Below are 18323 nucleotides of genomic sequence, written 5' to 3' on the forward strand. Positions count from 1 at the left end.
ATTTTATTGAAATATTGCCAGCACATGTCTCCCAGTGCTGGTGCGCTCAATACTCCCGATTTAGATTGTAGCTCATTATAAGAGCTTTGTGAGCTCTAAGGCAGCTGTTATTGCAAAGAGGAGTAGTAATATTTAGGTTTCAACTGTAATGAGGTTTGTCTCAGTTGCCGGCCAAATACCAGCCGGATAGGATCTAGCCAAAATGCAGCACTTTGGTAGTGTACAGCTGTTTGATTCACATTGGCTGGTATAGACCTTCTTCTCCAGCATTCCAAAGTTTGTCATTGCCTTTGTGTTTCTCCCTGTATAATTTAGAACATTCTGCCCTCAGTGGGGCAAGAAAGAGAGCGATAAATAAGACAGGAACATAAAACAATAAAAAAGGATAAGTCAACAGGGGAAGAGGGGAGCTACCAATGATGGGTCTTACTCCAGATTTTATTAACCTTTTTTAAAATGTTAACTTTATTATGGAATGAGTGTAATATTAACAATTTAAACCATCTTAATAATCAATCTTTATACAAAAGGTATACAACAAAGTGTGTCTGGTATCCCAAAAATTCCATATTTGACAATACTTATTCACAGTACCAGTTCTTAAAGTGTACGTCAGCTCACATTGACTTCATAGCCAGTCTTCATATGTGGGTGGTCGAGATGCCTTCCATTGGTAGTGATTAATGATCTTGTGGTTAGGGTGGGTAAAAATATTTGCACATCTTCCGACTTTGTGGTATCTGTAAACATCTCAAAAGGCATAGTTGGATCAGTTTCTACTTGTCTATTGAGTAAATGAGATGAAGTATGAAAAATCGTTTTCCAAAAATCTGTCAGCTGTGGGCAAGACCACATAATGTGCATCAGTCTCCATATTGGGCAATTCAAGCTTCTGCTTCAATAAAGTTTATGATGAACAGCAGGAGAGGTGTATAAAAACGATGTATTGTAAAAAAAACAAAAATCCTGCTGTTGAAATTGGAACCTTTTAATATGTGCAAATGCATACAATTACACTTTGCCCACTGGTTTCCTGTTAGTCTCATGCCTGTCTCTGTTTGCCATCTGTCAATTACTTTTTCAAGACTGTAAGATTGTTTTTCATGTAACAAGAATGTATACCACGTACCAACTTTAGGATGCTGAGCATTAATTATTTTTTCCAATATCTGAGCTCTTTCTTAACTGCCTTGTATAGATTATTTATCAAGCAAACATACCAGTTGTGTGAATGAACGCTAAAACAAACTCTTGTAAGCAAGACCCTGTTGCTGAAAATGTTTTATTCGTTTCCAATTTTTGTTTATAAAAAAGTCTTATATAAATAAAAAGATACTCCTGTTTCATCTTTCCATTAAACTGGTAATAAATAACAATTGTATTGTTCTACAATGATCAAGTCTGGTATAAGAATTACTGTATGGAATTTTGAAAACATTAAACAATTGCTCTTTGCATTTAAAGAATTCGAGAAGCTTCTAGAACCTGACTTTTTTGGGACCCTGGGATGTCTTATACAACATGGTATATTTGAGGTTGTATTACTAAACATTACATTGTTGATAAAATTGTCATAAGACAAGGATACTATGTTGCAAACCTAGGTTTACATTGACCTCATATAAATGCTGATACCAATGAATCTATGGTAGTGAAATATTTAGCATGCAGAGCTATAAGAAGTTTGTCAATAAAAAATAAACAGAGGGGAATTGGCATCTTAATCAGAGACATTTGGCCCATAATGATTAAACCCAGCGAGTGAAAAGTTGGGTAATTTTAGTGATCAAAGGTTTATAATTTATAGAAAATAAATCTTGATACTTCTTGTTAACATATGTATTGGGTTTCCTTTGGGGCTGGTGGTATATCTATTCTTAATGTTGCCAGGGAGAATATTTTGTATATCATTAAAAAGTAACATTTCAGTTTCTGTATAGTTAATTTTATATCCGCTTATAGCTGTGAACATATATAGCAAATATATAGCAAGCTGGATGCTATATGTTTCTGTCTTCAAACAGAGAGAAATATAATCTGCACAGAGCTTTATTTTAGTTGATGAAATCAATAGACGCTCTGAGTTCTGGATCTGATTTCACTGCAATTGCCAAAGGCTCACTAGGGGAAATAGGACAACTTTGTTGTTTGCGTTTATTTATGTTAATTACGCCAGCCTTAGCCTGACTGTCTTTAACTGATGATGAGGCATTGTTCTCTTTTGTTGTTTCTCCCAGCCGTCTCTTCCACTGGTCATTTGCTATTTCTGATAACTTTCTTTGCTGCTGTGTGCTATTGTTCACTGTTGGTTCTCTCTTCAATTTTCAAGTCAGTATGCAGTCTTCATTTGTCTCATACATGTGTCATTAGAAATAATACAACACCAAAATAATGTTTATTTCACGTGTTCAATACAATTTAAGTAAATCGTAAACACAGGCACTATTTCTCAACGTGAAAAACATATTTTTCATATATTTGAAAATGTTGGCCAGTTTTCCTTAAAAGTGCATAATTGCATGTATTTCATAAACAGTTTTAACAACATAAACCATTCGCAGAAATATTGATTGAGTAAGAAAATAATTAATACATTATTTTATAAAGATGAGAAAACACAACAATCCACTTGTTATGACTTTCGCAAGCTGGTGCAATGGTCATTATATTTTTTTGTAATTATTATTCACACAAAGAAAAGGGACTGTTGGATTTGAATTACTGCACCTAAATACCATGGGCCTCATTTATGAAAACTGTTGCATCGCTGCGTGAAAAAAGCGAGCAAACACTCCTTGCAACACGATGGATACGCCATATTTAATGTACGGCGCTCCATGTCACACGGAGTTACAGTATTTCTGACATATCTGTAGGTGCATTAATGACGCATTGCTGTAGTGTATCGTAAAAGTGATGCAACTCCAGCAATGTGTCATTACACATGGGCCAGGCCCATGTTAAATGTGCCTGTGTCAGTCTTACGCCTGCTGTGAGGCAGGTGTAAGATTTTGACGCAGTGGTGTCCTAGAAGTGGCACAGTGAAATTTGATAGATTTCACTGCACCACTTCTTCGAGGCTTTTTACAGGAGAAAGCCCACCCTACATATATTATACCCGACGCAGGTATAATGTTGCGCAGGGCTTTACAAAGTGACACATCTGCTTAGATGTGTCACTTTGTAAGTAGGGCGCAACATGGTGCATATTTTACGCCGCTGGTGCGTCACAAAAAGTGACAAAATTACTACAAATTAGCCTTCGACACAATAAAAAAGTGCTACAGGACATGTGTGTGGGCTGTGAAAAATATGTATAGCTAAATGATGTATTAAGGGCAGGATTAAAGGTGCAGTAGTGTATGTGCAAATTGGTAATACGCTACCTTATGGGGTAATGTCCTGTTGGGAAAAAAATGGTAGCACTGTGGCTAGGCTAAACATGCTTGCTTGTACAGTGAGAGAGCATGTTCTATGAACATTAATGTATTGTTGTGGTAGAAGCTTGTAACCCGTACAGTGTATGTTTATAGGCATGCCCGGCTATAACCAGCAGGAACATATAATGGAGGGAGAAGGGGCCCGACGGGGAGAGGGAGGGAGCGAGGGGCGAATGGGAGTCCGTGTATGAGCGTTACAAATTAACTTGGAAGGTAGTAAAAAGTGCTTTAGGGCATGTGTGTGGCCTGTGCAAATTATGGAGGGCAATATCATTTATTGGCAAATGCAAAAATGCAGAAGCCTAATAAATGTATTTAGTGGTACCGTAATGCTTAGTTTGGTTCAGCGGCTTTGAACCAGTACAGCGTTTGTGTATACTGATGCTGTGCTCTGACCAGCACCAGCACAGAACGGGAAAAGGTGGGGTGAGACGGGGGAGGGAGGAAACGAGTGAAGGGCGAACGGGAATCCATATGTTAAGGCGCTACAAGATGGTGTGATAGATAAAATATGGGACTTTGCCGTTGAGACAGTGGAAAAGGGCAGGAGGGCATGTGTTTGGGCCGACTGTTTATAGCCATGGTGGAGCATGACTAGAACTGGTATAGAGTGGAGGGCGGAGAGGTTGGACAGAGGAGAGGAAGTGAGTGCGGAAGGGGCAAGGAAAATCTCTGTGAAAAGCTCCACAAATTAACCTGTGATGTAGAAAAAAAGTACTTAAGGGCATTTGTGTGGGCCGTGAACACTTTGTAAGGCAAAATTATTTAGGACAAATACAAGGTGCAGGAGCCTATTAGTAAATGGTAGTGCTACGCTGTAGGATAATGCTGCGTTGCAAGATTATTGTGGTAGCACTGTGGCTACTCGCAAAACTGAGCGCGTGCTGTGTATATCAATGTATTGTTTTTTGGGTAGCGGCTTGAAACCTATACAGCGTTTGTTAATAGCCGCGCTGGGCAGCGTCTGTGTATACCCATGACGTGCTGTAACTAGCACCGCACAGAACTGAAATCGCACTGCGTGCGCGCTGTACTAAAACACTCACATGAATGAATTGGTTTGGCAGCGTGAAACCTATACAGCATTTGTCAATAGCCATGTTGAACAGTGCCTGTGGATACCCATGGCGCGTTGTAATTCGCACCGGCACAGAACTGAAAGCACGCTGTGTGCGCGTTGTACTAAAACACTCACATGAACGGATTGGCTTGGCAGCGTGAAATCTATACAGCGTTTGTCAATAGCCACGTTGGGCAGTGCCTGTGTATACCCATGGTGCGCTGTAATTAGTACCGGCACAGAACTGAAAGCGTGCTGTGTGCACGTTGTACTAAAACACTCACACAAATAGATAGGTTTGGCAGTGTGAAACCTATACAGCGTTTGTTAATAGCCGCGCTGGGCAGCGTCTGTGTATACCCATGGCGTGCTGTAACTAGCACCGCACAGAACTGAAAGCGCACTGTGTGCGTGTTGTACTAAAACACTCACATGAATGGATTGGTTTGGCAGCGTGAAACCTATACAGCATTTTTCAATAGCCATTTTGGACAGTGCCTGTGTATACCCATGGCGCGTTGTAATTCGCACGGCACAGAACTGAAAGCACGCTGTGTGCGCGTTGTACTAAAACACTCACATGAACGGATTGGCTTGGCAGCGTGAAATCTATACAGCGTTTGTCAATAGCCACGTTGGGCAGTGCCTGTCTATACCCATGGCGCGCTGTAATTAGTACCCGCACAGAACTGCAAGCGTGCTGTGTGCACGTTGTACTAAAACACTCACACAAATGGATAGGTTTGGCAGTGTGAAACCTATACAGCGTTTGTTAATAGCCACGTTGGGCAGCGCCTGTGTATACCCATGGCGAGCTGTAATTAGCACCGGCACAGAACTGAAAGCGCACTGTGTGCGGGTTGTACTAAAACCCTCACATGAATGGATAGGTTTAGCAGCGGCTGAGTGGTTTATACATGGTGTTGGTATGGGTTGGGGGGGTTGCTTAATGAGACAGTGTCAGGAGCCATAGCCAGAAATACGATGTTGGTGCCATCCCGATAATAAGCGGAGCCTTTAAAGTTTGAAACTTGTGCTTTTCCATTTTTTTGGGGGTTGGGGGGGGAGTTTGTGCTGAACATGCGAGTCCGACATTGTATTCTCCACAGTTCACGGGGCCCAGGCTAGAGTACAATGGGCTGTAAGTCTGTAGGCAATAGAATGGGTATGTTTCTAGAAGTAAGCAATATTCACAGAACAAATACTGATTAGTATGTGTGACACGTAAATGAGGGGAAACGACACTGAGAAATATTGCTGAAGACCCGTTTTTGTACACAAAGGATTTGTATTTTATATTTTGGTGCTAGAAGAAGAGAGAGCATGCAGGGGGCGTAACTGTAAATAAGGTAGGCGGTGCTCACCGGTGGGGGGGATGTACGGGGCGTATATACAGACGGTAGGAGCACAGAAGGAGCAAAGGGAGAAAGGGGATAATAATAAATAGTAGCAGGCAAAGGGGAGGGAGAGAACGAAGCACCGAGTCCTAAAATATTGTGTAAGGTTTAAGAAGCATAAAGTGTAAGCGGCCTAAGAGACATGAAGCAAGGTGATATATGTGTAAGAGTAACAAACCACGGAAATAAAGGGGCACCAAGGTCTGTATCCCGCATGTAGACGCTAGGAGCAGAGAGAGCAGACAAGAGCCTAAGAGCACAGCAACTGGAGTGCATGGGTTGGCGAGATTTTAATAAGGGCTATATTTAATACGCTTCTCTGTGGGGTAATACTCCGTTGTAATAATATTGGTATAGCACTGCCAAAAGTTTTAAGATGGCTGCTTATGTAGTTACCAGCAGCAATCTATAATGGAGGGAAGAGGGGCACGACAGGGGGAGGGAAGCGGCTTGGAAGCAGTACAGCGTTTGTGTGACAAGCACCAGCACAAAATGGAAAAAGTGGTGCGAGACGGGGGGAGGGAGGAAACGAGCGCAAGGCGGGAATCCATATGTTATGGCGCTACAAGCTAAAACAAGCCTGCGGCTGTGGCAAAGGCAGCCGCTTGTTTATAATTGCACCACGCTTTCACTTTAAGTGAAAGCGGGATGCAAAAATAAACACGCAGCTATATTTGCCAAAGGTGAATGCTAACAAAATAGTGTGTAGCAGCTAATTAGGAGAAACTGTCTCCTGCCGCCAGCAAGCGATCCAATCCCGCTGGGCATGGAACAAAGGAGACAGGGTGGAAACAAAAAGGGATAGACATGCCTTCAGTGCAATCATTGCACTGCCTTTGGCATAATTTGTGATGCCTAACTCCACGCAGGAATGAAAGCTGAAGGCGGAGCAGGGACGAGGCTTATGGAATCGTATCGATTCCAAGAAGCCTCGTATGACTAGAGCAGCGCATGCGCTGCTTACGTCAGGCCGAGACCTAAAAAAGCACATTAGAGGGTTTGCCTTAGGCCTTGTTCTTCTATTGGTTAGAGAACCTGTGGCTAGACAGGGCGTAGGGACGGTCTAGTTCACTGACTGGACACAGGCCTGTAGCTGTACAGTCTCGGTGGCAGGCACAGGCAGAAGGAAGATACTCGAGTCGACCAGCACTCAGGCTCTGCATGTGAAGGTTGACCCGGAGAGTGGCATTGGCAGAGAGAGATCACAGAAGCCGGCTTCTTAGCACAGGGTGCTTCGGTGTCCATAATGGTACTGAGCTTGCGGACCACCGTCAAACAGAGCACTTCTACAGTGAACACTGTTGATACTCTCTTGTTACAAGTATACCAGCCCTGGCGAGACATGATGCATATGAGTGGGAAGACAGCCCCTTCACCCAGCATGCGTTGCATCTTTGAAAAAGTCACAAAATGTTTGGCTTGTCAGCTCATTAAGCAGCCTTTAGTTCCGGTCCCAGCTCCCACGTGTGTCATTGTGTGACCCTGGGTGAATCACGTCACTGTTCTCTGGGTAGTTCATGAATACAAAATGAATTGTGCCAGAAATGAAATTAAGTTTATTTTTCCACCTGGCCTAGTTATCATGCGTAAATCTTGGCACAAGCTACTGTCATGAGTCGCTCCTTCCAAGCTTCCCTCCCCCCAATACGTCAAAGCATGTCCCAGATAGCGTGAACCAGGAGGAGTCGAATAAAACACACTCTCTTTAAACTGTCCCTTACTCGCCCCCTCTCAAAATTAGCCATAGATGCTAATGAATAACATAGTTCTCTGGTGCTGGCATTCCAGAGGTGTGGAGGACTTTACTTCCCCATGTTGGTCACAGGGCGAGTCATTTGACTGATAGCATTGTCAATAAATGTTTAAGCAGTTTCATATGAGCTATATTGTTGTGAAAAATATGCTCACATTCTTATGTACTATGTGCATTTTACATGACAAACTAAGTTCTCACCTTCTTTCGTGCTGATTATAATGCTTTCCAACGTTTCACCTCAGTATGCTTGAACCCAATAAAAGCCATTTCCAGGTTATTTGCATGGTTTGAAATTCTGGCCTGCATCAGAAAACTCCCAGTTTTGGCAGCTATTAGAAATAGAGACTGGTGAAGTATCTATGATAGAAGTAGTTAACAGCGTCTAAATAAAACTGGTTAATTGTGGGTCACATACTTGATTAATACTACCTCTGGATACGGCGTAAGAGTGCCTCAGGGAACTGGTTAATATATACTATTGCTTAATAGTTATTCTCAAGGAACAGGTTAATAGTGTCATAGGGAACTGGCTAATAGTGCTCCATGGAGTTGATTAATAGGGCCTCTAGGAACTGGTTAATAGATTCTAATAGAACTAGTTTGAAGTGTCTCAAGAAACTCATAAATATTGTCTGAGAAGGCTTGTTAATAGTGTCTCAAGGAATATGCAAATGTTGTCCTGCAGAACTGGTAATTAGAGTATCATGAAATTAGGTAATATTGTCCCAGGGAATAGTTTAATAGTGTGTCGTGGTCACACTTGCAAAGTAACATTTATACCCATATTTTACTCCTCACCACTTTTAAATGTCACCAGCCACCACTGCTAGCTTGTGAGATCTCAAACTCAGAAGTGGTTAAAACAAAACTGTCTAGCTGCTGTCTTAAGTGTTTTAGAGATATGAGTGTATTACTTAATATGTATAGCTACTTTCTTTAATGGATAGCATGGATCCAATTCCTTTTTATATATTTCAAAGATTTCTGCTATTTTGGGTGTATGTTTTCAGCAATATTGATTTGATGACTCAATTAATGGATTTTGAAAACAATTAAAATCCCCACCCACTATTACCTCTTCTTTCATAGATGGAATGGATAAAAACAGCTCATTTAAAGGTGCAGGATCATCGAGAAGGGGAATGGAGATGTTTGCCACTGTATATATTGCTTTATTCATCTGAAAATTCACCCACCACTATCGATTCAGCCCTGATGAGCCAGAAATCATTTGCTAAGTAACTTATTTTAAAGGAACATAGCAACACACCTCTGTATGAGGCGGATGTATGACGTTACAACGCATACTTTTACCACGCATACCTTTACAACGCGTTTTTTACATCGCATACCATTACAACGCATAGCGCTTTTGGGTGTTGGATAGTGAATAGTTTAATTTACTATTCCAACTCCAGTCCCCGTGGACACTAGGGAAGGTTATTGGATAGTAAATTAACCTATTCCCTATCCTAGAGAGCCCCCCAGAGCAATGCGTTGTAATAGTTTGCGTTGTAAAAGTTGCGTTGTAATGGTAGTTCGTTGTAAAAGTTTCGTTGTAAAGGTTGTACACCGTATGAGGCAGCTGTTGTGGAAAAAAGAGTGTGAGGACAAATGTTGAAATTCTTTTCCAGGTTTGCTTTTTTTTTACTTGTCAAGTGAGTTTTTTGAAGTAATATAATAGAAGATTTATATTTAAAAATTCAGGTTTCATGTAGGAGAATATAATTTTGTTTAAAACTACTATTGCCTGAAAGGATCTGGTTATTTCATAACAGTTGCACTGCTTAAAAATTAATTATCTGAGTAGAAAATAATAATCATTCATACAGGCCCACATAGTTTGTGCTATACTACACCCTAAGTGAAACTACCACCTCCCTGAGTAGGTACCAGTCCCACTTGTGATACCTCCCAACTGTAATGTAAATCAATCAATCAATCAATCAAGAGTATTTGTAAAGCGCGCTACTCACCCGCTAGTGTCTCAAGGCGCTGGGGGGGGGGGGGGCTGCTACTGCTCGAAAAGCCAGGTCTTGAGTTGCTTCCTGAAGGAGAGATGGTCCTGGGTGAGTCGTAGGTGGGTGGGGAGGGTGTTCCATGTCTTGGCCGCCAGGTAGGTGAAGGATCTTCCTCCGGTGGTGGTTCTGCGGATCTGTTGGACGGTGGCGAGGGCGAGGCTGGCGGAGTGGAGCTGGCGGGTTGGCGTGTAGAACGTGAGGCGGTTGTTGAGGTATTCGGGGCCCAAGCTGTGGAGAGCCTTGTGTGCGTGGGTGAGGAGTCTGAACGTGATCCTCTTGCTGACGGGGAGCCAGTGCAGGTCCCTCAGGTGGGCGGAGATATGGCTGTGTCGGGGATGTCCAAGACGAGTCGTGCTGAGGCGTTCTGGATGCGCTGGAGTCTTTTCTGTAGTTTGGAGGTGGTCCCAGCGTAGAGGGCGTTCCCGTAGTCCAGGCGGCTGGTGACGAGGGCCTGGGTGACCGATTTCCTGGTTCCAGTGGGGATCCAGCGGAAGATCTTACGGAGCATGTGGAGTGTGTTGAAGCAGGAGGAGGTAACAGCATTAACTTGCCTGGCCATCGTGAGGGAGGAGTCAAGGATGAAGCCCAGGTTGCGTGCGTGGTCCGTGGGCTTGGGTGGGGGGCCCAGAGCAGGTGCCACCAGGAGTCGTCCCAGGCGGAGATGGATGGGCCGAGGATGAGGACTTCCGTCATGTTCGATGATGTGTTCTACGCCTAGAAAAGGGCCTTAGCCACCTCTCTGCAGTTTGAGGTTCACAATATATAATACAATAACGTTGTGTTAAACTAGATCTGGCTTCATGTACCAAGTTCAGCAATGCTTGTACTGTAGTAATATCTGAACAATATGGAACGTGATTCTCCCAAAAATCTTTCAATCTTGTCAGGTGGAGGACTTGTGCTTGGGTCCCTGGTTTTTAACATTTTCCGCAAATTGTTAAATTTCCAATCTTTCTTGAAGGTCTCATAGGAAACATCAGCAAATACAGAACATTGAAACTGACCAGCGTCTATGGGTTAATTGCTTTTTGAGAGAATCAATATTTAATTCTATAATCCATGAAATTATTCAAGATTGTGTGTGGGCGAGCACCAGCTTTTGGTTTAGTAAAATGCCCCCAATGTGCTCTGGAGGTGGTAAAGTGTATTTATTACTGTGAAACTGGTGCTGTAGAGGTTCCTGTCAAGCCAGCAGTGAGCCTTATTTGCAAGAATGTAGCTAAATAAATAAAGAGATATACTAGTAACAATCCCTCCACGTCTGTTTCCCTCAGTGTAACACAGCGAGCAGACGACATCTAAGATGAAGAGAGAGAGTTAGGAAACATTGTGTCTGAATGGCTTACCAGCTGGAGCTGGCTCTATGAGCCCTGATGCAGGCTCGCACTGATGTTTCCTGTTTAACTGATTATTATCTCTTCTGATTTCTGGCGTTCACCCGTCCCTAAAAAAGAGAGGCGCCCACTCCCATCTTGCCAGTGTAGTCTGGCAAGATGTGGTCATTACACCTGCTTCGGTAAACCTTAACATCAATGCTGCACTTTGGCATCTGTGTCAAGAAGCATCAGGGCTTTAAGTGGGCCGAGTCCTGTGGGTGCTCAGCACCGGTAGTTCTAAAAACTAATTGCTTAGAGGTCCTTATTGGGCTCTCCTTTTTGTTCTCATTCTCATAGTGAAAAAAAAACCAGTAACTCGGCAGAAGTACCACCCTTCACTGGGCTTTGATGTCACTTCAAAGAGACTGGGTATAGTTATTTCAGTCTCATCATTTCTGAATTTAAGCGTTTTCAATATTATTGACAGCAAAGTCATTCTTGTTACTTATTTATTTATGCAACTAAAAACCATAGATAAAGCCAATAGTCTTGGCTGGCTTGTTTTGGGTGTAATGTCAGTTGTTGTGTCAAATATCTGGTTGCAATAACAGAAAGAGGTAAGTTCATCCCACTTAAAGCCCTGGGAAGCATTATGCTGAAAACCTGTGACAAGTCTTGTAATGTCGGGTAACTGTAGTTGAAAGGTGTCTGGCAGCCAAATTCTGTTGGGCATTCACAGGACATCTTCACTGGGCACCAATGGAAAGCCAGAATGCCTGTAAGCCTCCCTTTTTGGTTCAGGCAGCACAAGGATTGGAGTTACTGACATTTTGGTGGTGGCGGCTTGGCGTGGCAGTTTTCTTGGAACCGCTTTACAGGATTACCCGGCATGCACTCCAGACTACGTGAACCCTGACACGCATATCTAGACAGCTGAGGAAAAGGCTAGTGGGACTCAAATATTTGTCAGTATTTGTACTGGTTCCAATATTTGCACCAGATCACAGCTGGAGAAAATCTTTTTTGACCCAGACATGAAAGCCCTCTGTTTTTAAAAACTAGCAAATGAGGCTGGACTTAATGACCATGATACTGTCTTAGGAGGCACCTTATTTGCTAGATAGTTTATTTCAGTGCCAGAAAGATGTTTATGGATGAAATGATCATCACAAAGGTTAGATAAAGTGTTTAATTGATGATCAGGAAGCGCAAAGAAGAAACCACTTCTTTCATTGGCTAGGATTCAGACTGAATTCATGTTAGAAGCTGGGGTCAGGTTATAGTCCCAGCACTTTGCTATTCACCCCTCCATCGTAGGATTGGGAATGCCTAGAAAATTCAAAAGACATTAAAAGAAAATCGTGTATACTTTCAGGACATAGTCAATTGAGGCTGAAATAGTGTGTTGCTGTGGATGGATGGATGGATGGATGGATGGGTTTTTATATAGCGCAATATCACCGCCAGGTCTCAAAGCGCTTTGCATTGGGAACCCATCCTGGTTTTTCCCTGTGAGATAGCCCCTACTGTGTATCCCCAAGGTGAAAGCCAGGCATCCCGCTGCAGGGGGCCATTGTGAAGATTAAGCAAGCTATTGCCCAGAGTTGCAGAGCGTGAACCTGTGATTCGAGTAGGCACCGAAGCAAGAATTACCGAGTCCGTGGACATTTTGGGCTCAAGACCCTGCCACGTCGGGAATTGAACCCTGGTACCGGGCCTGATCTCAGCGTCCTGGTCTGCCTCCTCTAACCAGTGAGCCACACTTCTCCACTGCAGCTTGTAAAGAACAGAACATCCCAGGACGAGCTTCAGACACCCCAACAGGGAAAAGAGTGTCTTGGGAAACATTGTTGGACCCTAATAGGAAGCAGGCCCATAATCAGTCTAGGGTGCAAGAATGGCTGGTGCAATCAAGGGTCATGGAGGTTCACTTACTATGACCGGCTGGAGTCTTCCTTTACCCACTAAGGTGCAGGTATTAGAAAAACCATAGGACTTCCCCAGGGCACCTATGGCGACTTGTTTCTGAAGGGATTTCAAAAGATGTATGTGATGGATCACAATATGTCACGGAATTTTTTTTATGGATTTGGCACATGGATAGTACACCCTGGAGAAAGTGGCTTGACTATTTATTAGTTTCAGGGAATAGCTTTTAGGGGCTGGACTGAGAAAGGAAGAGAGTGAATCTTTTTATGGCTAAACAAGTGCTTAATTTGAACTGGTGCTTTCCAGTGCTCAGAACCGGCACTTAATTGGTTTCCAGTGCTCGGCACCAGCACCTAATTGTCAACACCATATTTATAACAGTCTACCACATGGTGGCGCTGCTCATGCAATTTAGAGATGAGCAGTATAACGGTTGTTTAGGAAAACAATATACATTTAAATATTGCTAACACCTAACCACCCCAGCCATTCCTTTAGCTTTGGGGACCTGGATAAATCTAAACTGTCGCGTTTACATGCAAGAGAGATGGTTAGTAGTTGTTTTGGCAGCGATGACAAGGGCGATGGGTGGTGCAAGCTGCAGTGGCCTCCTGGTCAGAGCCCTGGCACTTAATATTTTACAAATTAAGTACTGGTGATCACCATCATTGAAGGCAGCCCTGAGAACCATATGTGACACAGCTATGCTTGGTGCCAAAATCAGTAGTACGCTGGCCCTAGCCTGTACGATGGGAGAAAGGGTGTTCTTAGTATTAGGGGACATTAAAGTGCTTGTGCACTGCTGCCAGTTCATCCTGTGAGTTGCTTATTACTGGACTTTGCTGTTTCTGGAGAGTGCTATGACCTGGCTAGTATTTCAACACATGCACAGGATTGACAGTGTGAAACCTAGAGGGCAGAAAGGAGTGGTTGACTATTTGGATGGGACAGACTGATAAGTGGAATGTGTTGCTGTTTGCCTCCTCCAGTGTGATGAAAATACATTAGTCAGTGATGGCGGTAGAAATGTGTGAAAATGCGGTCACTGTTCAGCATTCATGGGCATCAAGCTGGATGCAGTTAAACAACACAGATGTCAGTTGTCCTAATGGGCAAGAGTTTCAGGAGAGTGTAAAATGAGTAAAATGTAGTGTTGGAGTAGCTGTCGTCTTTGAAGAAGTAGCTAAAACATGTCACATAGGGGATTCCATGAAGAACCTTCGTCCAGGAGATTGGCTAAAGAGTTGATAGGGCTAAAATGCAGGCTCAATATAGGGGCCAGGACAGTTTGAAAGATGGGAATATTGTCTGCCGCACTTTCATATGTCTTAAAATAGAGCTGCACAGAAAGGTAGGTGTGAGTCAAAGGCATTGGAGCTAAGATATGATTATAGTGGGATGAGGAAGAATTACCAGTAGGTTTACCTGGAAAAGAGATTACACAAGGCATGAAGTCCCTTAAGTAATTCTCTATTTTGCCTGTGTTCAATGAGTGGGAGGACCATCTAATGATAAGAAATGTTTGCTTCTGGTCAGATGGTTGGGTGGCAGTCCAAATTTGTTAACAGCTTTGCAGTGGTGTGTCTGCACATCTGAGTGTCCTTGAGGTGCTGGTTTTGCAACGTCTGTGACTACGCATTTATTTCCCCACATGCTGTGTGCAAGGATGCAGACTTGCAGCAAAAGCCAATAAATAAACAATACAGTTGTATTTGTTTGTTAGCGTAATAGAATACCTGTTTATGGATCTTGATTTTGGAGAGAACATGATATACCGTTGAGACAGCTGAACTACTGCAAAGACAGAAAAGTACTTTTTGTGGATTTTGTGGAACACACCCAGACAGGTGGCATGCCTCTGACCACTCTTGCAAGATTATTCACGGTTGACACATTAGGAACAACAACACACTTGTGGGACACAGGAGGCCATAGCACCCACTTATGCGTAGCCTGGGCTTGTGCTGTGAAACCCTATAACTATGTGCACATATAAAGTCTCTAGTGTTCCTGAAAGGAGCAATTCAAAATCACATCAAGTACTAACCTTATACATGCTTCAGAGATCTTAGGAGATCAGACTCACTGTCCCTCTTGTTAAAACATCCGTGAGCTCCCCCTCACAGTGAGAGGGTTGCAGCCCTTGGTTGCACTAGGGATTGCAACTAAGATGAGATCCCAGATGATGAAGCATGCCACCTTGGGGGGTGATGTGATTCCGTCCTCTTAAATAGGACTTTTTTCACTGGATTTAGGTTAGTACTTGATGTGCTTTTGAATTGCTCCTTTCAGGAACACTAGAGACCCGTGGACTTTATATGTTTATATAGTATTGATTTGGGGATTGTGTCCGCGCTGGTCTTAAAACATTTTTTCCCGACGACCATCTACCATTTGGTGTCTTATTAACCCTATAACTAACCATCTACTGTCATAAACACCAATACTTCCCACGCCCCATCGCACAATATACACAATAGCAGCTGGGTAATGAGGAGAAAACACCCAAAGTGCACTGAACATTTTGAAATAAAATTCAGTTATTATTATAATTCTCATTGTTGTGATTGTATAACTATGCAACTCAATATTAATTACACATTTATTTTAAAAATCTTGTTTTTGATTTCCTTGTGACATGAACCTCCAGGCATGCATTAGGTGAATACTGAGGAGTTTTGAGCTTGACGCAGTAACCACTTCGAGTGAACAACAAAGGGGTCGATTACAATCTCGTTAAGAAGGGCTCTGAATCAGATTTGGGTTTGCCGAACCCGGTACGGAGCCCTTGTTTCCGACCGAATAGTACCCAGTTCCGAATGACCGATTATAGTGCCCGTAAACTGGTAGGGCGGTCTGAACCGGTTCCGAAAGGCATTCGGATAGGTTGAGCCTTTCTGATCCGACTCTTACAGCTCTATGGGCTCATTTTCTGAGCAAGCGAGTTCGATGACCGATTCTGACAGCCGTTCCAAATTGGTTTCTCCGGAACAAATCGGCTGTCGTAATCGGTCTTTGGGGGCCCGTAGCAGGCCCCCCATCACCCTGGGCCCTTTGAATCAAGCCCGTGGGGCACCCAAGGGACCCCCCTTTCCAACCAAGCACAGTGTGGCAGGCACCATGCAGTGCCTGCCACAGGGTGCAAGGTTTTCCCCAACCACCCCTTTCTTCACTTGGCAACTGTTTTCGTTCTGTACACAGGCTCCCATTGAAGTCAATGGGAGTCCGACCGTATCGTATCCGGATGCATCGTAATCGTTCGGACGGACTAACCCGATTCGAGTTGTTCGGAAAGCATTCTAGAACCTATTAGATCGGGATGCTTTCCTAACAAGTTCGTAATTGGCACCTATGTGGCAGTTAGGTGATAATATAGCAAGTTTGATATAACGGTCATGAAGTAAGGAAAGATGCAGTAATAATAATAATAATAATATTAGTAATAATATTGATACAGTGAGTTTTGATAACGACTTTAGGCTGTGTTACCAAGTCATTATGCTTTGTCCAATTTTAGCTTGAATGTGGCATAACAGAATTGGGAATTTCATGCATGTCAACAGACATCCTGTGGGAGACTCCTGATTTGTAAGCCCCAAATGGCTTTATTTTAGGTGTCTCATGTCTAAAATCTCCTATCTTCAAAGTAAGTCAATAGGATAATCAACTTCCTTGATTTCTATTTTTCAAAGTCTCCTGTTTACCATGTTAAAATTGTCGGCATGCATGGGATTTGCGCACCGATATCTGCATGTTTTAGCTCTTTCCAAGCAATTTCCTAGCTCATATTTCTCTAGGACGTTCCTGTTGAGGTGTGAACAGTGAAAAGTACTGAATGTGCATGTTTTCTGGTACAACCAATAATCCCGATTTGGGGAGAAATGTCCATTTCCGCCTTTGGATTATTACATAAGGACCTAGAATGAGCTCGAAATGTGGGATGGTGATGTTCATTTGTCAAGAGTTTACATTACCCACAGGTGTAGTAAAACACATCAAATTGGGATTGGTGTAACTTTTGGGTATCTTTAACTGTGCTACCTGCAAAATTGTGTTAGAAGATGCTGTGTTGGAGAGCCAAATATTTCAGATGATACATTTGCTGCCACAAAATCAGACCCCAGGAGGCATTTCCTCATGAAAACATTTGATCCTTGTGATAAATGTTTGCATTAATTCAACCTTGAAACATCAGCAATGGCTGTCTGCTAAATAAATATAACACTTGACCAGTAAGTACCCTGTCTTCTTACTATGTGCGTGCACAAGGCCGCCATTTTAGAAGAGCATTTTTAATACACAAAATATTATTGGTCATGAAAGTAAATAAAATATGTAGCTCACCTCACGCCAAAGGTTGTTTGTATTAAGGTTGTAATTCCGACACAAGTGAATATTGTTCCAATTAGCTGACTAACAGTGTATTGGTCTTTCCCAACACACAAAGCCTCAGCGAGAAGAAAGGGTATGGCAATTGTTCCACTGAAGCATGTCAAGTAGTGCTGTAAAACAAAGGGGCCAGTTTAGAGCCGAATAGTAGGAAGGAGTAAAATATGTGTTCATTTATTTAGCAAATATCAAGGCACAAACACAATAAAAGTAAGAAACGATTTACATAAGTCATGTTGCATATGACAGTTTGGGACTGTAGGTGAAAAACATTAGTGAGAAATGCACTTTCAGTGAAAAAACTAGGCCTGGGCGGTAAATTTAGTTACGCTTGCGGAATTTGCGATATTTTGACATTTTTGCGTTCCGCGGAGAGCCCGAAAATGTCAAAACTTCCGCAATCTGCCGCAAAACTGAAGTTTTTTCTTGTTGCGCTTTAAAAATGCATTCTTGCGCGCGCGGTTGCGACTTACGGGTTCCTGCATTCGCCGACTCATTTTCCTGTCCGTTCGCGTGCGCCACGAGATTGTGGATTGTTGTTAACCGGTTGCGCTATCCCGCGCGAGTTTGCAATCGCGAACATCTAATTCGATCCGGAAGAGGAAATAAGCATCGCAAGCAAGATGGCCGCGCCCATTAGCGACCGCATGGGCAAGTTAGAGGTACATTTTCCCGCGAGCACGCAAAAACACATTGAGAACGGGCGGGAAAAGCAATCTCCGCATCTTCGCAAAAGTTCCGCATGCTTGCGGAGATTTTGCGCAATTTCGCGATAGTTTGCGCAAATTCCACCCACCCCTAGAAAAAACACATTTGCATTGCATTGTGCAAAGTATTTTAGTTGAACGTGTTTTGTACGAAACACTAAGATTAAGCTACACCTCGTTTGTACAGCAAACATTACCTAGCATGTCATTAGTTTGACACAGCCACCCTCTCGTCTCATGGTTAAACGTACTTACATTTGCTGACTGGGGTTAGAATACAATGACTTGGTGTTGAGTACCTGTGAGTC

General features: G+C 42.9%; 1 protein-coding gene across 3 annotated transcripts in view; it reads right to left on the reverse strand.

Annotated features, from left to right (window-relative positions):
* SLC23A1 (solute carrier family 23 member 1) overlaps window positions 1-18323 on the reverse strand; it is a 447395-nt gene that overhangs the window by 103544 nt on the left and 325528 nt on the right. For all 3 annotated transcript variants that reach the window (XM_078653352.1, XM_078653351.1, XM_078653350.1), the window contains one exon: window positions 17264-17421. In XM_078653352.1, coding sequence (XP_078509478.1) covers window positions 17264-17421 — 158 coding nt within the window. The remainder of the gene's footprint in view (window positions 1-17263; window positions 17422-18323) is intronic.

The sequence above is a fragment of the Lissotriton helveticus genome, chromosome 7 (genome assembly GCF_964261635.1).
Source record: "Lissotriton helveticus chromosome 7, aLisHel1.1, whole genome shotgun sequence".
Lineage (NCBI taxonomy): Eukaryota > Metazoa > Chordata > Amphibia > Caudata > Salamandridae > Lissotriton > Lissotriton helveticus.